Genomic DNA, 20,238 nt, shown 5'->3' on the forward strand with positions numbered 1-20,238 from the left:
TTTATAGGCATTTTAAGGTTTGGGAAACTTTGCCCCTCCTGGAAGGAATGTATATCCCATACGTCACTAGCTCATGGACTCTTGCTAATTACATGAAAGAAATGAAACCTAATAAAAACACAAAGCCCAGATAAAATCTATTAGCTCCAGATTGAGATGATCAGTGAAAGTTACAGGTAAGTAAACACTACCTTTCCTATTATCTGAATATAGACGTCTTGACTAGAAGGCTATCAGATGCATCCCTCCTGGGTGACATATACGGCTGCACAGAAACAAGGGACGCTTTCAGCATATTATATGGGTGTGTGAGGTGGAACATACAACAAGATACAGTATAAAAATAAAATCACTTTTATTGCCTATGACAAAGAGGCACATCATGTATCTGTGAGCACCAATCTGGTGTTGGTTATGTGAGGGTCCTCAGTTCACTCTCATGGCCCAAACATGTAACTGCGTAGCACCTCCTGGCAGCACCGGAAGTCCTGTTTAAGCAAATCAAGGAATCAAAAACAGTCTTTTGTGCAGAACAATGAGTCCCATAGCGTTCTAATGCCTTGTTTAAATACAGTTCTTATTAGAAATATTCTGGGAGGTGTGGAGCCTCAGTGCCCCTCACTTGAGCTGCTCTGCAGAGGAAGGTTCTGTAACGCAGATTTACTGATGGTGCCGTAAGCCTGTGTGTAGCTGTGCAGAGAGGCCTTAGGGTCACCCGCCGCTCCTACGTTGGCCATACCCTGAAACACCTTCTTGCTGAACTTATGAGCAGAGGACGTATCGCGGGCGTGGGGAGCAGGAGTGCGTTGGTTCTGAAAACACAAATAAAATATTATATATAAACCAAATAAATATATCACAGAGAGGTGTGAGTTCTGTAATCCTTTCTGTATACAAATTACAGAATAAACTCAATCTAATTTAAGAAATTATCAGCACCATCAATGCCTCAGTTTATCCACAAAGAAAACAACAACAAAAAGTTGACAGTGAAATATTTAATAACTAAGCCCCCCCACCAGGTATAACAAAAGAAAGGAAAACCTGCTGAACCTAAAGGTAAATTGTTAGCAGTTTTTTATAATCACTTGGGTAGTCTCACAATATCTCATATGATTCAGATATAGGGGTATAGTTATTATAGTGCGATGTAGCGTATCCTGTCTGCTGCATACACTATCAGCATTTATCATTGCACCAGCAGTTCTTGTGACCCCCTGCAGATTCGCGGCCAATCAACCCGATCGTATTTGATCGGGTTGATTTCTGTCCGCTGCCTCAGAGGAGGTGGACAAGTTATGGAGCAGTGGTCTTTAGACGAAGCTTGATAAATTGACCCCATAAAATTAATTGGCAAATAATGACGTTAAAGCAGTTTTATTCGACCTTATTTTATATTAATTGTCTATTTGCTCTGAAGACACTCAGGGTCTGATTATCTGATTATCATTAAAGTGATCCAGCATTTCTGTATGTGATGGTGAGACAAGAGCAGTACAATATAGCACTCAAAGCATGCCCTGTAACCCCCCAGTAAGGCCTGCAGCCAGTCTAACCAGCCCAAGCATGCCCTGTAACCCCCCCCCCCCAGTAAGGCCTGCAGCCAATCTGCCCAGCCCAAGCATGCCCTGTAACCCCCCCAGTAAGGCCTGCAGCCAGTCTAACCAGCCCAAGCATGCCCTGTAACCCCCCCCCCCCAGTAAGGCCTGCAGCCAGTCTACCCTGCCCAAGCATGCCCCGAAACCCCCCAATAAGGTCTGCAGCCAGTCTACCCAGCCCAAGTGTGCCCTGTAAGCCCCCCAGTAAGGCCTGCAGCCAGTCTACCCAGTCCAAGCATGCCCTGTAACCCCCCAGTAAGGCCTGCAGCCAGTCTACCCAGCCCAAGCATGCCCTGCAACCCCCCCCAGTAAGGCCTGCAGCCAGTCTACCCAGCCCATGCATGCCCTGTAACCCCCCAGTAAGGCCTGCAGCCAGTCCACCCAGCTCAAGCGTGCCCCATAACCCCCAGTAAGGCCTGCAGCCAGTCTACCCAGCCCAAGCGTGCCCTGTAACCCCCCCCAGTAAGGCCTGCAGCCAGTCTACCCAGCCCAAGCCTGCCCTGTCACCCTCAGTAAGGCCTGCAGCCAGTCTACCCAGCCCAAGCATGCCCTGTAACCCCCAGTAAGGCCTGCAGCCAGTCCACCCAGCTTAAGCGTGCCCTGTAACCCCCCAGAAAGGCCTACAGCAAATCCACCCAGCTCAAGCCTGCCCCGTAACCCCCCAGTAAGGCCTGTAGCCAGTCTACCCGGCCCAAGCGTGCCCCGAAACCCCCCAGTAAGGTCTGCAGCCAGTCTACCCAGCCCAAGCATGCCCGGTAACCCCCCCAGTAAGGCCTGCAGCCAGTCTACCCAGCCCAAGCCTGCCCTGTCACCCTTAGTAAGGCCTGCAGCCAGTCTACCCAGCCCAAGCATGCCCTGTAACCCCTCAGTAAGGCATGCAGCCAGTCCACCCAGCCCAAGCATGACCCGTAACCCCCCAGTAAGGCCTGCAGCCAGTTTACCCATCCCAAGCATGCCCTGCAACCCCCCCAGTAAGGCCTGCAGCCAGTCCACCCAGGTCAAGCGTGCCCCGTAACCCCCCAGTAAGGCCTGCAGCCAGTCCACCCAGGTCAAGCGTGCCCCGTAACCCCCCAGTAAAGCCTGCAGCCAGTCTACTCAGCCCAAGCATGCCCGAAACCCCACAGAAAGGCCTGCAGTCAGTCTAACCAGCCCAAGCGTGCCCTGTAACCCCCCCAGTAAGGTCTGCAGCCAGTCTACCCAGCCCAAGTGTGCCCTGTAACCCCCCCCCAGTAAGGCCTGCAGCCAATCTACCCAGCCCATGCATGCCCCGTAACCCCCCAATAAGGCCTGCAGCCAGTCTAACCAGCCCAAGTATGCCCTGTAACCCCCCCAGTAAGGCCTGCAGTCAGTCCACCCAGCCCAAGCATGCCCCGTAACCCCCCAGTAAGGCCTGCAGCCAGTCTACCCAGCCCAAGCATGCCCTGCAACCCCCCCAGTAAGGTCTGTATCCAGTCTACCCAGCCCAAGCATGCCCTGTAACCCCTCAGAAAGGCCTGCAGCCAGTCTACCCAGCCCAAGCATGCCCTGTAACCCCCCAGAAAGGCCTGCAGCCAGTCTACACAGCCCAAGCATGCCCTGCAACCCCCCCCCAGTAAGGCCTGCAGCCAGTCTACCCAGCCCATGCATGCCCTGTAACCCACCAGTAAGGCTTGCAGCCAGTCCACCCAGCTCAAGCGTGCCCCATAACCCCCAGTAAGGCCTGCAGCCAGTCTACCCAGCCCAAGCGTGCCCTGTAACCCCCCCAGTAAGGCCTGCAGCCAGTCTACCCAGCCCAAGCCTGCCCTGTCACCCTCAGTAAGGCCTGCAGCCAGTCTACCCAGCCCAAGCATGCCCTGTAACCCCCCAGAAAGGCCTGAAGCCAGTCTACCCAGCCCAAGCATGCCCTGTAACCCCCCAGAAAGGCCTGCAGCCAGTCTACCCAGCCCAAGTATGCCCTGTAACCCCCCCAGTAAGGCCTGCAGTCAGTCCACCCAGCCCAAGCATGCCCCGTAACCCCCCAGTAAGGCCTGCAGCCAGTCTACCCAGCCCAAGCATGCCCTGCAACCCCCCCAGTAAGGTCTGTATCCAGTCTACCCAGCCCAAGCATGCCCTGTAACCCCCCAGAAAGGCCTGCAGCCAGTCTACCCAGCCCAAGCATGCCCTGTAACCCCCCAGAAAGGCCTGCAGCCAGTCTACCCAGCCCAAGCATGCCCTGTAACCCCCCCCAGTAAGGCCTGCAGCCAGTCCACCCAGCTCAAGCGTGCCTCGAAACCCCCCAGTAAGGTCTGCAGCCAGTCTACCCAGCCCAAGTGTGCCCTGTAACCCCCCCAGTAAGGCCTGCAGCCAGTCTACCCACCCAAGCCTGCCCTGTCACCCTCAGTAAGGCCTGCAGCCAGTCTACCCAGCTTAAGTGTGCCCTGTAACCCCCCAGTAAGGCCTGCAGCCAGTCTACCCAGCCCAAGCCTGTCCTGTCACCCTCAGTAAGGCCTGCAGCCAGTCTACCCAGCCCAAGCATGCCCTGTAACCCCCAGTAAGGCCTGCGGCCAGTCCACCCAGCTTAAGCGTGCCCTGTAACCCCCCAGTAAGGCCTGCAGCCAATCCAACCAGCTCAAGCCTGCCCCGTAACCCCCCAGTAAGGCCTGTAGCCAGTCTACTCAGCCCAAGCATGCCCGAAACCCCCCAGTAAGGCCTGTAGCCAGTCTACCCAGCCCAAGCGTGCCCCAAAACCCCCCAGTAAGGTCTGCAGCCAGTCTTTCCAGCCAAAGCATGCCCTGTAACCCCCCCAGTAAGGCCTGCAGCCAGTCTACCCAGCCCAAGCCTGCCCTGTCACCCTTAGTAAGGCCTGCAGCCAGTCTACCCAGTCCAAGCATGCCCTGTAACCCCCCAGTAAGGCCTGCAGCCAGTCTACCCAGCCCATGCCTGCCCTGTCACCCTTAGTAAGGCCTGCAGCCAGTCTACCCATCCCAAGCATGCCCTGCAACCCCCCCAGTAAGGCCTGCAGCCAGTCCATCCAGCTCAAGCGTGCCCCGTAACCCCCCAGTAAGGCCTGCAGCTAGTCTACCCAGCCCAAGCCTGCCCTGTCACCCTTAGTAAGGCCTGCAGCCAGTCTACCCAGTCCAAGCATGCCCTGTAACCCCCCAGTAAGGCCTGCAGCCAGTCTACCCATCCCAAGCATGCCCTGCAACCCCCCCAGTAAGGCCTGCAGCCAGTCCATACAGCTCAAGCGTGCCCCGTAACCCCCCAGTAAGGCCTGCAGCCAGTCTACTCAGCCCAAGCATGCCCGAAACCCCCCAGTAAGGCCTGCAGCCAGTCTAACCAGCCCAAGCGTGCCCTCTAACCCCCCAGTAAGGTCTGCAGCAAGTCTACCCAGCCCATGCATGCCCCGTAACCCCACAGAAAGGCCTGCAGCCAGTCTAACCAGCCCAAGCGTGCCCCGTAACCCCCCAGTAAGGCCTTCAGCAAGTCTACCCAGCCCATGCATGCCCCGTAACCCCACAGAAAGGCCTGCAGCCAGTCTAACCAGCCCAAGCGTGCCCCGTAACCCCCCAGTAAGGCCTGCAGCCAGTCTACCCAGCCCAAGCATGCCCCGAAACCCCCCAGAAAGGCCTGCAGCCAGTCTAACCAGCCCAAGCTTGCCCTCTAACCCCCCAGTAAGGTCTGCAGCCAGTCTACCCAGCCCAAGCATGCACCGTAAACCCCCAATAAGGCCTGCAGCCAGTCTAACCAGCCCAAGCATGCCCTGTAACCCCCCCAGTAAGGCCTGCAGTCAGTCCACCCAGCCCAAGCATGCCCCGTAACCCCCCAGTAAGGCCTGCAGCCAGTCTACCCAGCCCAAGCATGCCCTGCAAACCCCCCAGTAAGGTCTGCATCCAGTCTACCCAGCCCAAGCATGCCCTGTAACCCCCCAGAAAGGCCTGCAGCCAGTCCACCCAGCTCAAGAGTGCCCCGTAACACCCCAGTAAGGCCTGCAGCCAGTCCACCCAGCTCAAGCGTGCCTCGAAACCCCCCAGTAAGGTCTGCAGCCAGTCTACCCAGCCCAAGTGTGCCCTGTAACCCCCCCCCAGTAAGGCCTGCAGCCAGTCTACCCACCCAAGCCTGCCCTGTCACCCTCAGTAAGGCCTGCAGCCAGTCCACCCAGCTCAAGCGTGCCCCATAACCCCCCAGTAAGGCCTGTAGCCAGTCTACTCAGCCCAAGCATGCCCCTCAACCCCCCAGTAAGGCCTGCAGCCAATCTACCCAGCCCATGCATGCCCCGTAACCCCCCAGTAAGGCTTTCAGCTTAATGACAAAAATTGTTAGAAATCATTATTCTCTAATCCCCTTACGGTTTTTATGAATCAATATAATAATCTTATTAACCATGCTAAATTGGAAGGTTGTATTACAGAAAAAGAATGGACATTTCTAACTGTCAAACATGCTTAAATCAGATCCATAGCATTAACTTTACCCTCATATGTGAGGGATCCTATGGTTGTACTAAATTAGAGGGTATAACTAATGAAGAAGACACTCTGTTAATTACATGTGATGTTGAATCTTTGTATACCTCCATCAGGCATGACAAAGCCTGTGAAGCCGTGAAATTCTTCCTTAAAACGGAAGCACAAAAGATACAAGATAGAAACGGTTTTATTGTTAAACTTCTTGACTTTGTCCTAAAACACAATTTCTTTGTTTTCAATGATAGATTCTTTCTACAAACCGAGGAGGAGACAACCATGGGCACCTACATTACATCTATTTAGGGATGGTATTCAGATAATGTGATAATAGATGAACTGTTAATTCTATGGAGAGGTAATGAACAACATTTTAAGGAATTTTTAGACATTCTGAATTCTAATGATCTAAATTTGAAATGGACTCAATCAGTCTAAAAGAAGTCGAATTGCTTGATATTAAACTAACAAAAGACAGTACAGGATGAATTAAATCCGACCTTTACAGGAAACCACGGCTACTAATTCTATACTTGAATTTAGCAGTTGCACTAAAAGGGCCATACCGGTCGGGGAATTCCTGAGACTGAGGAGGAACTGCTCTGATTTCCACACATTTTTCTTATGATCTAAAGAACTAAGAACCAGACTAAAAACTAGAGGTTGCACGTGTAAGGTCATTAAAAAAGCGTTCCATAGGGCATTACATACGAACAGAGAAAATCTACTAGTAACCAAAAACTTAAATTATGCTTACCTGATCATTTTATTTTCTTCTTAAACGGGAAGAGTCCACAGCTGCATTCATTACTTTTGGGAATTCAGAACCTGGCCATCAGGAGGAGGCAAAGACACCCCAGCCAAAGGCTTAAATACCTCCCCCACTTCCTCATAACCCCAGTCATTCTGCCGAGGGAACAAGGAACAGTAGGAGAAATATCAGGGTGAAAAAAAGGTGCCAGAAGAAGAAACTAAATTACAGCCGCCTCATCGATAAATGCGGGTGGGGAGCTGTGGACTCCCGTCAGAAGAAAAGAAAATTATCAGGTAAGCATAATTTAAGTTTTTCTTCTTAAACGGGAAGAGTCCACAGCTGCATTCATTACTTTTGGGAAAACAATACCCAAGTTATAGAGGACACTGAATGCAAACAAAGGGCGGCCCCTTCGAAGGGCACCACAGCCTGAAATTACCCATAAAAAAACTGAAAACAAAAGTAACTGCCCATCAGTCAAACAACCGGCATGCCGTGCTGGAGACCACTCAAAATCCTTAGATTTCACTGAGCACAATGCCTCAGAGGAGCCAAGTCCCATAGGCTCCCAAATCGCACACACTTACCCAAAAGCACCTCCACCTACCCCCAAAGGGGAGAACGGAGTACCCTAAAGGAGATCCAAAGGACCGTCAGAATAGGGTAAGAAACCTGAAGACAAAGCGAAACGAAGGTTGTTACAGGACAACCACCCAGAGAAAAGAACTCTCTATAAGTCCATCTCCCAAGAGACACTCCCAACCCATGAGAGAGTGATCGCGAGGAAGAACAAAATCCATCCTCAGATCCTCTGACACAACACCATATAACTTATGGTGCTCTGAGGAAGCCACAAGCTTCCCACTGAACCCTAGCCTAGTAGACACAACCGCTAAAACTAGCCACATATAGGTAGGAAAATCATACCAGAGCTGAAGGAAACACGGAGCCCACCAACATGAAGGAAAAACCAACTGTCCCAGCAGAAAAAGAGTGCTCTCTGTGAAACACAGAACCACAACTGACAGAACTTGCGAGTTCCAGCTCCAGGGCAGCAAAGCTGACCCTAAGTCATCATGGGACCCCATCCCACAGAGAGTGCCGAATTATCGACGGAAACTCCCGACCAGAAAAATCCGGACCCCAGAAGACATGCAACACCAGCAGCAATGCAACCAGCGGAGGAAGGAACACCCGTGACAACAGGGTCAACAAAAGGTACACGGTCAGACCCAAGAGAGCAGACAGATCCCCAACTTCCCATCCAAGAAATGGACCCAACCCAAAAAAGGGCTGGTAATGTCCACCTCAAGAGAGAGCAGAGGTCCTAAGAGGAAACTAACCTATTGGAGACCACTCTGACCAATTACTAGCAGCTGGCATGCTACCACAAATCTATGACAGAAATATAAAGCTTGTGAGCACACATTCCAAGTGCAAGTAGCGGCAGCTGGTTTCAAACTGCAAACCTTCCGCTAGATAGAAAGCGAAGCTAACCATCAGGCTACTACAGCTGGCTCTATGTGCTCGGGTTACTAAACCCATACATAGTTCCCGTTTCTAAGAAGGGACACTCCCAAAAGGGAAGATAGGGAACAGAGCTACCACAATACCCTAGTACCAGCCAACCCCCCTGACATCCCCCACACAAGGAGGGAAGAAAGAATCCTCGAACGAGAGGATAAGGGCACACAGGGTCTCCATTGAAACTGTATACTTCCAAATCCTCCAGAAAGGACAAAAGCCAAGGAGACCACTTCCCCAGCTGTAGGCAAGGCAAAGAGACCAAATAAAATAGTAAAACAATACCAATGAGTAATAACCCAATTGTCATTACTACCAGCTCAGTTGAGACAAACAACCTCGAGCCCACCTTAAGGTCCACCTGAAAGGTAGCAAACTAACCCTCAGGCAGATACCAAATCTCTTATGACAGATAAAAACCAACTACCCGAAGAAACAAGCGGATGTTCTAAACCCTAAAGTTTGAAACTGAACCGCCCAGGACCGAGTGCAGTGACCCGAACCCCAAAATTTCAGACAAGAGACATGGCCCTAAGCCAGACCCCCCAAAACCCGGGACACGCCGTATGTCCTGAGGAACCACCAAGTTGCCTCATACGGAGAAGGGCACTCTAGGTAGTGCATTTCACACCTTAATGTCCTTGAACATTGGACGCTCGCAAGAGACTCAGACCAAAATCCTAGAAAGACATCTAGACAGGACTCTGAGATAGCAATCCGCACCCATAGGTGGATCAGAACCCTGGACCCTCCGCTTGCAACCCCAGAAACCAAGAGCCCCTAGAGGTACGAGTGCAACACTCCAAGTCCAGGGACAGGACTCCATATAATGCAGAACATACCACAATAGCTGGATTCAACACACAACCTTAACCATGTGGGCAACTAGGCGAACAACTATGCTACCCTGGGAAGCGTTACAAGCCCCTAGATGGAGAGCTAAAGATCCTCACAGGAGCAGCCTCCCGGAAATCCCTGCACCAGTAACATGGGCAACCCACAAATCCTGCTGAGAAGCGGACCAGAGGCGGTTGTCAGGGAGAAAAGGGGAGTAACCCAACCCCTGCACTCCATCTTATGAGAGCATGCAACATACTGAAAAAAAGGCAAGATGGACATACCCGAACTTCCGGCATCAGATGACCAGACCACTCAAGAAGGGAAAAACCAGTCCCAGCAACCTCGAGGGGTACCTGCGACTAGGCCACAAGAGAAACAGACACCCAGAATATATCAAGATTGAAAAGAAAATCGTCATCCAAACTGGTACCCCAACTGTCCAGCGGTCATCCAGACCTCCAAATCCCTTGGGAATGGAGAACTTCGGTTCCGAGGCCAAAACCTCCAGAACCCACGAGGAGTCATAGATGGATCCCTGCATAAGGAACGGTAGAGGACCTATGCAATCCCTCCGCCACTCCGTTTATCGAGGATGAGGAGCAAGTTGATGTATAGGAAACGAAAAAAAACCCTTAAGTAATGGAAAAATAAACAAAAAACAAACACTCCAACAAGTAAACGACTCAACACCCAACAGGATAACCAGCACACCGGCACCACGTGGGTGACATGAACCCTAAGGAACAGCAGCAGCGCCCGACCAGTACCTGCCTGGTACAAGGAACACCTGACTGTCCAAGGTCCAAGAAAAATCGAAGTCCCAAAGGGATCCAAAACCTAAACTATAATCATAACTAAGTTCTGATATAGAAAACGCGCAGCTTCCAATGAAGTGCGCACGCAATCAAAAAATAGCAAGTATCAGTTCCAGAGAAGAAAAGTTCCCAAACTGGAAAATTATATCAGACATGAGCTTCCTAAAACAAATCAAATATATCCTAACCGGATAAAATAAAATGAAGGCAGGTGAACGCCCAAGGAAAACGGCACGCCAACCGGACCAGCCGATTAGAGGCCCAAGCTCAGAACTGGAACAGATACTTAAAGAAAACGTCTAATCCAGTTTGCCATCCAGCACAGATGACAGAGGATCCCTCGTCCCAGTAGGACTGGAATCCTCCAGCACTGCCAAAACATGCCTTAATAAAACACGAAGACGTGAGAGTCTATAATGGAAGGCAAAATGTTCTCCCGCTGGGTCAATGGGCGACCCCAGCCCCAAGGGTGGGGTCCCTGAAGCCTCAGAGGCCATCTCTTCCCCAGAAGGTCTAACTGACTTAGGCGATCCCACGCCCGACGAACCCCGGTTAACAGAACACGGACAATATCTTAAAAATACCTCTCTAGGAAGATATATATGTGCCAGCGCCATAGATATGGCCATACGGAACCGTGCTGTAACCTCTGGAGGAAACAAGCCGCCTTCCGGAGAAGAAGTAACGGCCATAGGGACACCCGCTTGTGAAGCAAAAGAAAGTTCTGGGGCACGCCCTCACGGGACATGAAATCCCCAGGGGCGGATAGCTGTAAGGGTTAAGGCTGCCTGACTGTTCCTTTAAGCTCCTGTCTATATAAAGCACCTCCTACCTATACACATTGCTGCTTAATTGAGTTACCTCCCTGTTACAGCCTGTGGACGCTACTCACATATTTGACTACTAGCTGGCTCCTGCTACTGAATACTATTTCAACTTGAGTCTCTAACAAAGATCAGACAAGCCGTAACTAACCTTTTTGTTTTTCCTTGCCCTGGGTAAACTTCAGGTTGCGCTCCTCTGCCTTTGCCATCAGCTGTCTCTGTGCGGTACACACAGCCGCATACGTCATCAGACACAGCCGACAGCACCTCTCCCTGCCTGTCAGTTCCAGCGTTGCCACGCTCCTGCAGCTATGCATCCAGCAATTCTACTTGGGACCTCAGGGCTACACTCAGTAGCAACCAGAACTTTTCTTCAACAACTACAGGTCAGATTATTTTGTGTAGTGAAAACATCCTTATTAACTACTCCATACTATTCCTTGGCAAACACTAAAGTACTAGGGAATCCTGGGAAATCTTTCTCTGGATTACTTAGCCTACAGCAAAACCTTTTCTCCTTCTAAGGAACCTTGTCATTATATTTAAAGACATAATAGTTCCTGTAAATCATTACAATAGCTCAACGCACTCTAAATTCCCTGATTCGGGGGAAGAGAGTACTCTAGAATGGCAATCAGAACATAACTGTTGGGCATGGATAACCCTGGCCATTTCATACTCTTCGCAAGATGTATACTCCGAATTAGAGATATCCGTCTCCAAAAAATCAGAAACCGCCATAACTTGGAGATTGTACTTATGGACAAACACTAACGGCACCGTACACCTCCAATGGCTGGAGCACTCACCACCTCCTGTGAACCAGACAACTAGCGGACAGAATCTCTCCGTCGTCACTTGGTCAATTTGCGGAAATGGAATACAACGTGACCACACCCAGTCCCAAGGACCGTGCAAAATTATGAAATAAGGCCGTTATGTCCGAATAGCCATGAGCCCAAGTATCACTACACAATAGCAAACAAAATCACATAGCAAACATGATTAAAGTCCCCCCTGTTCAATAACCCCCCTCAGGAGATATTATGTATGTATTGGTACTTGTAAAGCGCGTCTAATCACCCGTAAGGGATTAAAGACACTGCTCATTTAATAGACCTCGGAAGGATAAAAGGCTGAATGGACTTCGCCGGAAATTGAACCTGCAACCCTAAGGTTGCTACAGAGCTTAGCCACAGTGATTTAGCATGCTGAGCTATCTGTCCAGCTTTAATAAAAGAAAAGTTTAAGCTAATACCAAAATACCATCCAAATAGGGAAGACAATATCCTACTGTCTGAAGACAGAAGAAGGGCACCAAGAACCTTTGAAAAGATTCAGAAAGCTGTCACTAAACCAAATGGAAAAGCAACAAATTGGTAAAGCTTAAAAAGAAATTTCAGAAACCACAAGTGGTCTGAATGAAAGAAAATATGAGGATAAATATCCTGAAAAATGGAGTGGACATGAAATGACCTTAATAAAAAGACATAAAAGTCCTTAAAAGTTGAGACTCAACAAAACAATATAAAAGTCTTCAGATCCAAGAATGGACTGAATAAACCTTTCTTCTTAGGGACAAAGAATAGAATTGAATAGAAACCCAAAACCTGTTCCTGCAAAAAGAACTGGCATAATCGCTCCTAAAAAAAATCCACAGAGTGTACTGAGAAAGAAAGATTCTTCCCATAGGAGGTCTCATTCTAAAAATCTATTCAAACCCTAAGAATAATATAGAATTTGGACTGAGTTCATCCAAAAACAATTTAATCTGCCCCCCACCTGAAGGACTGGTTTGAGAACTGCACCTTCATGCAGTCTAATAACTAGTAATTATATAGCGTTTTTCTCCCAGGATACATAAAAACGCTTCTTCAGTGCTTACACTCGGAATTAACCAAATTGGCAGCTGAAAAAAACAGTAGTTATTATTACCCAAATAAATGGTACACAAAAAATTGACCTCTAAGGCCAAAGGGCTGTATTAACCCTGCCGGGAAATGAATCTGTGACCCTTGGATCTAGAACAAGCGTTTGTAGACAGGAGATTCACCAACTGATCTACATCACCGGCTAAAAGTAGGGCAGAAAAAACTCTAAACCTCCAGAAATAGTGGAGATAATAAAAATCAAACAAATTATTATCCTAACAAGAGAGAGATAATAAAATATATTTGAAATCATAATAATAGATAAAGTAAACATAATTAAATGAATACATCTAAAGTAAATAAACAGTTATTTACTTGAGAATCTGAAACTGCTTATGCTAACTGTTCAACAAAGGATGAGAGAACAGTAATGTCAGCCACAGATAAAGCTGAGCTAAAAATATAAACAGTACGTGAATATGCTCTACTAAGGTTATATTCAAATTCTAAAGAATCCTGAAAACAAGTACCAATTTCCATAGAAATAGTAGTGCAGTCCCAAGAGGGAATAAGGATAACCATTCTCTAGAATATAATACAGATAGTAAAATGAATAGGAAAAAAACCTCAAAAGCAAAAATGTTAAAAACATAATTTATGTAAGAACTTACCTGATAAATTCATTTCTTTCATATTAGCAAGAGTCCATGAGCTAGTGATGTATGGGATATACATTCCTACCAGGAGGGGCAAAGTTTCCCAAACCTCAAAATGCCTATAAATACACCCCTCACCACACCCACAAATCAGTTTAACGCATAGCCAAGAAGTGGGGTGACAAGAAAAAAGTGCGAAAGCATAAAAAATAAGGAATTGGAATAATTGTGCTTTATACGAAAAAATCATAACCACCACAAAAAAGGGTGGGCCTCATGGACTCTTGCTAATATGAAAGAAATGAATTTATCAGGTAAGTTCTTACATAAATTATGTTTTCTTTCATGTAATTAGCAAGAGTCCATGAGCTAGTGACGTATGGGATAATGACTACCCAAGATGTGGAACTTCCACGCAAGAGTCACTAGAGAGGGAGGGATAAAATAAAAACAGCCAATTCGGCTGAAAATAATCCACACCCAAAACAAAGTTTAAATCTTATAATGAAAAAAACTGAAATTATAAGCAGAAGAATCAAACTGAAACAGCTGCCTGAAGTACTTTTCTACCAAAAACTGCTTCAGAAGAAGAAAACACATCAAAATGGTAGAATTTAGTAAAAGTATGCAAAGAAGACCAAGTGGCTGCTTTGCAAATCTGATCAACCGAAGCTTCATTCCTAAACGCCCAGGAAGTAGAAACTGACCTAGTAGAATGAGCTGTAATCCTTTGAGGCAGAGTTTTACCCGACTCGACATAAGCAAGATGAATCAAAGACTTTAACCAAGACGCCAAAGAAATGGCAGAGGCCTTATAACTACAGATTTAAAAACCTTATTTAAACGTTTAGATTTAGTATCAAGAGGACCAGATTCCTCTATTTCTAATGCAATTAAGACTTCTTTAAGTAAAGAACGAATAAATTCCATTTTGAATAAATATGAAGATTTATCAGCATCAACCTCTGAAACAGAATCCTCTGAACCAGAGGAATCAATATCAGAATCAGAATGATGATGTTCATTTAAAAATTCATCTGAAAAATGAGAAGTTTTAAAAGACCTTTTACGTTTACTAGAAGGAGGAATAACAGACATAGCCTTCTTAATGGATTTAGAAACAAAATCTCTTATGTTAACAGGAACACTCTGAGCATTAGATGTTGATGGAACAGCAACAGGTAATGTAACTTTACTAAAGGAAATATTATCTGCATTAACAAGTTTGTCATGACATTCATTACAAACAACAGCCGGAGGAACAGATACCACAAGTTTACAGCAAATACACTTAACTTTGGTAGATCCAGCATCAGGCAGCGATTTTCCAGAAGTATCTTCTGATTCAGTGTCAATCTGGGACATCTTGCAATATGTAATAGAAAAAACAACATATAAAGCAAAATTGATCAAATTCCTTAAATGACAGTTTCAGGAATGGGAAAAAATGCCAGTGAACAAGCTTCTAGCAACCAGAAGCAAATAAACAATGAGACTTAAATAATGTGGAGACAATAATGACGCCCATATTTTTTAGCGCCAAAAAAGACGCCCACATTATTTGGCGCCTAAATGCTTTTAGCGCCAAAAATGACGCCACATCCGGTAACGCCGACACTTTTGGCGCAAAAACGTCAAAAATAACGCAACTTCCGGTGGAAAGTATGACGCCGGAAATAACAAAGAAAATTTTTTGCGCCAAAAAAGTCCGCGCCAAGAATGACGCAATAAAATGAAGCATTTTCAGCCCCCGCGAGCCTAACAGCCCACAGGGAAAAAAGTCAAATTTTAAGGTAAAATAATAATGAAACTGACTGTCTGAAATAAGGAACGTAGAACATCCTGAATCAAGGCAAATAAATGTTTAAACACAAATATTTAGAACTTTATATAAAAGTGCCCAACCATAGCTTAGAGTGTCACAGAAAATAAGACTTACTTACCCCAGGACACTCATCTACATGTAGTAGAAAGCCAAACCAGTACTGAAACGAGAATCAGTAGAGGTAATGGTATATAAGAGTATATCGTCAATCTGAAAAGGGAGGTAAGAGATGAATCTCTACGACCGATAACAGAGAACCTATGAAATAGACCCCGTAGAAGGAGATCATTGAATTCAAATAGGCAATACTCTCTTCACATCCCTCTGACATTCACTGCACGCTGAGAGGAAAACCGGGCTCCAACCTGCTGCGGAGCGCATATCAACGTAGAATCTAGCACAAACTTACTTCACCACCTCCATAGGAGGCAAAGTTTGTAAAACTGATTTGTGGGTGTGGTGAGGGGTGTATTTATAGGCATTTTGAGGTTTGGGAAACTTTGCCTCTCCTGGTAGGAATGTATATCCCATATGTCACTAGCTCATGGACTCTTGCTAATTACATGAAAGAAATCCAGATTTGAAAAGGATTATTAACATACAGCCAGATTACGAGTTTTAAGCGCTATAGGGAAAACAGAATTTATGTTTACCTGATAAATTACTTTCTCCAACGGTGTGTCCGGTCCACGGCGTCATCCTTACTTGTGGGATATTCTCTTCCCCAACAGGAAATGGCAAAGAGCCCAGCAAAGCTGGTCACATGATCCCTCCTAGGCTCCGCCTACCCCAGTCATTCGACCGACGTTAAGGAGGAATATTTGCATAGGAGAAACCATATGATACCGTGGTGACTGTAGTTAAAGAAAATAAATTATCAGACCTGATTAAAAAACCAGGGCGGGCCGTGGACCGGACACACCGTTGGAGAAAGTAATTTATCAGGTAAACATAAATTCTGTTTTCTCCAACATAGGTGTGTCCGGTCCACGGCGTCATCCTTACTTGTGGGAACCAATACCAAAGCTTTAGGACACGGATGAAGGGAGGGAGCAAATCAGGTCACCTAAATGGAAGGCACCACGGCTTGCAAAACCTTTCTCCCAAAAATAGCCTCAGAAGAAGCAAAAGTATCAAACTTGTAAAATTTGGTAAAAGTGTGCAGTGAAGACCAAGTCGCTGCCCTACATATCTGATCAACAGAAGCCTCGTTCTTGAAGGCCCATGTGGAAGCCACAGCCCTAGTGGAATGAGCTGTGATTCTTTCAGGAGGCTGCCGTCCGGCAGTCTCGTAAGCCAATCTGATGATGCTTTTAATCCAAAAAGAGAGAGAGGTAGAAGTTGCTTTTTGACCTCTCCTTTTACCAGAATAAACAACAAACAAGGAAGATGTTTGTCTAAAATCCTTTGTAGCATCTAAATAGAATTTTAGAGCGCGAACAACATCCAAATTGTGCAACAAACGTTCCTTCTTCGAAACTGGTTTCGGACACAAAGAAGGCACGACTATCTCCTGGTTAATGTTTTTGTTAGAAACAACTTTTGGAAGAAAACCAGGTTTAGTACGTAAAACCACCTTATCTGCATGGAACACCAGATAAGGAGGAGAACACTGCAGAGCAGATAATTCTGAAACTCTTCTAGCAGAAGAAATTGCAACCAAAAACAAAACTTTCCAAGATAATAACTTAATATCAACGGAATGTAAGGGTTCAAACGGGACCCCCTGAAGAACTGAAAGAACTAAGTTGAGACTCCAAGGAGGAGTCAAAGGTTTGTAAACAGGCTTGATTCTAACCAGAGCCTGAACAAAGGCTTGAACATCTGGCACAGCTGCCAGTTTTTTGTGAAGTAACACAGACAAGGCAGAAATCTGTCCCTTCAAGGAACTTGCAGATAATCCTTTCTCCAATCCTTCTTGAAGAAAGGATAGAATCTTAGGAATCTTTACCTTGTCCCAAGGGAATCCTTTAGATTCACACCAACAGATATATTTTTTCCATATTTTGTGGTAAATTTTTTTAGTTACAGGCTTTCTGGCCTGAACAAGAGTATCAATAATAGAATCTGAGAACCCTCGTTTTGATAAGATCAAGCGTTCAATCTCCAAGCAGTCAGCTGGAGTGAGACCAGATTCGGATGTTCGAACGGACCTTGAACAAGAAGGTCTCGTCTCAAAGGTAGCTTCCATGGTGGAGCCGATGACATATTCACCAGATCTGCATACCAAGTCCTGCGTGGCCACGCAGGAGCTATCAAGATCACCGACGCCCTCTCCTGATTGATCCTGGCTACCAGCCTGGGGATGAGAGGAAACGGCGGGAATACATAAGCTAGTTTGAAGGTCCAAGGTGCTACTAGTGCATCTACTAGAGTCGCCTTGGGATCCCTGGATCTGGACCCGTAGCAAGGAACCTTGAAGTTCTGCCGAGAGGCCATCAGATCCATGTCTGGAATGCCCCACAGTTGAGTAATTTGGGCAAAGATTTCCGGATGGAGTTCCCACTCCCCCGGATGTAATGTCTGACGACTCAGAAAATCCGCTTCCCAATTTTCCACTCCTGGGATGTGGAATGCAGACAGGTGGCAGGAGTGAGTCTCCGCCCATTGAATGATTTTGGTCACTTCTTCCATCGCCAGGGAACACCTTGTTCCCCCCTGATGGTTGATGTACGCAACAGTCGTCATGTTGTCTGATTGAAACCGTATGAACTTGGCCTTTGCTTTGGTTTCATCTGACCATATGACATTCTCTCAATCCGCTTCTGGATCATCCAAATGCTCTCTAGCATATTTCAGACGGGCCCGGACATGTACTGGCTTAAGCAGGGGGACACGTCTGGCACTGCAGGATCTGAGTCCCTGGCGGCGTAGTGTGTTACTGATGGTAGCTTTTGTTACGTTGGTCCCAGCTCTCTGCAGGTCATTCACTAGGTCCCCCGTGTGGTTCTGGGATGTTTGCTCACCGTTCTTGTGATCATTTTGACCCCACGGGGTGAGATCTTGCGTGGAGCCCCAGATCGAGGGAGATTATCAGTGGTCTTGTATGTCTTCCATTTTCTAATTATTGCTCCCACAGTTGATTTCTTCACACCAAGCTGCTTGCCTATTGCAGATTCAGTCTTCCCAGCCTGGTGCAGGTCTACAATTTTGTTTCTGGTGTCCTTCGACAGCTCTTTGGTCTTCACGAAGGAGTGGCTTCGTAAGAAGCATTTCAAGGTCCTGGAGTGGCCTAGCCAGTCTCCAGATCTCAACCCCATAGAAAACCTTTGGAGGGAGTTGAAAGTCTGTGTTGCCCAGCGACAGCCCCAAAACATCACTGCTCTACAGGAGATCTGCATGCAGGAATGGGCCAACATACCAGCAACAGTGTGTGACAACCTTGTGAAGACTTACAGAAAACGTTTGACCTCTGTCATTGCCAACAAAGGATATATAACAAAGTATTGAGATGAACTTTTGATATTGACCAAATACTTATTTTCCACCATAATTTTCAAATAAATTCTTTCCAAATCAGACAATGTGATTGTCTGGATTTTTTTCCACATTTTGTCTCTCATAGTTGAGGTATACCTATGATGAAAATTACAGGCCTCTTTCATCTACTTAAGTGGGAGAACTTGCACAATTGGTGGCTGACTAAATACATTTTCCCCCCACTGTAAATATATTAACCCCTAAACCCAACCATAACCCTAAGTCTAACCCTAACCCTTACACCCCCTAACTTATATATAATTAAAATAAATCTAAATAAAACTTACAATTATTACCTAAATAATTCCTATTTAAAACTAAATAAATACTTACCTATAAAATAAAAAATAAGCTAGCTACAAAATAACTAATAGTTATATTGTAGCTATCTTAGGTTTTATTTTTATTTAACATGTAAGTTTGTATTTATTTTAACTAAGTAGAATAGTTAGTAAATAGTTATTAACTATTTACTAGCTACCTAGTTAAAATAAATACAAAGTTACCTGTAAATTAAAACCTAACATGCCTTACACTAAAACCTAACATTACAATCAAATAAAATAAATTAAATTAATAAAATACAATTATCTAAATTACATAAAAAATAAACACTAAATTACACAAAATAAAAAAACGAAATTATCAAAAATAAAAACAAATTACTCCTAATCTAATAGCCCTATCAAAATAAAAAAGCCCCCCCCCAGCCTACACTAAACTGCCAATAGCCCTTAAAAGGTCCTTTTGCAGGGCAGTGCCCCAAAGATAACAGCTCTTTTACCTGTAAAAAAAATGCAAACACCCCTCAACAGAAAAACCCACCACCCACACAACCAAACCCCCCCAAATAAAATCTAAATAAACCTAAGCTCCCCATTGCCCTGAAAAGGGCATTTGGATGGGCATTGCCCTTAAAATGGCATTTAGCTCTTTTACGGTGCCCAAACCCTAAGCTTAAAATATAACCCACGCAATAAACCCTTAAAAAAAAAACTAACACTAACCCCCGACGATCCACTTACAGTTTTTGAAGACCTGACATCCATCCTCATCCAGGTCGGCTGAAGTTTTTATCCAAGCGGGCAGAAGTCCTCATCGAAGCTGGCAGAAGTCTTCATCCAGACGGCATCTTCTATCTTCATCCATCCGGAGCAGATCGGGTCCATCTTCAAGACATCCGTCACGGAGCATCCTCTTCTTACGGTCGTCACTGGAAAATGAAGGTTCCCTTTAAGTGACGTCATCCAAGAAGGCGTCCCTTACATTCCGATTGGCTGACAGGATTCTATCAGCCAATAGGAATTAAAGGGGAAAAAATCTCAATAGGATTGAGCTCGCATTCTATTAGCTATTCCAATCAGCCAATAGAATGAGAGCTCAATCCTATTAGCTGATTGCAACAGCCAATAGGATTTTTTCCCCTTTAATTCCTATTGGCTGAATTCTATCAGCCAATCGGAATGTAAGGGACGCCATCTGGAGATGCCGTCTGGATGAAGACTTCTGCAGGCTTCTATGAGGACTTCTGCCCGCTTGGATGAAGACTTCTGCCGCCTGAATGAGGATGGATGTCTGGTCTTCGAAAACTGTAAGTGGATCGTCGGGGGTTAGTGTTAGATTTTTTTTA

General features: G+C 46.2%; 1 protein-coding gene across 1 annotated transcript in view; it reads right to left on the reverse strand.

Moving 5' to 3' along the window:
- Nucleotides 1-338: 338 nt before the first annotated feature.
- MAPK15 (mitogen-activated protein kinase 15) overlaps nucleotides 339-20,238 on the reverse strand; it is a 283,155-nt gene continuing 263,255 nt past the window's right edge. The window contains 1 exon segment of the mRNA XM_053715993.1: nucleotides 339-812. Coding sequence (XP_053571968.1) covers nucleotides 609-812 — 204 coding nt within the window. The 3' untranslated portion in view covers nucleotides 339-608.

This window comes from Bombina bombina, chromosome 5, assembly GCF_027579735.1.
Source record: "Bombina bombina isolate aBomBom1 chromosome 5, aBomBom1.pri, whole genome shotgun sequence".
Lineage (NCBI taxonomy): Eukaryota > Metazoa > Chordata > Amphibia > Anura > Bombinatoridae > Bombina > Bombina bombina.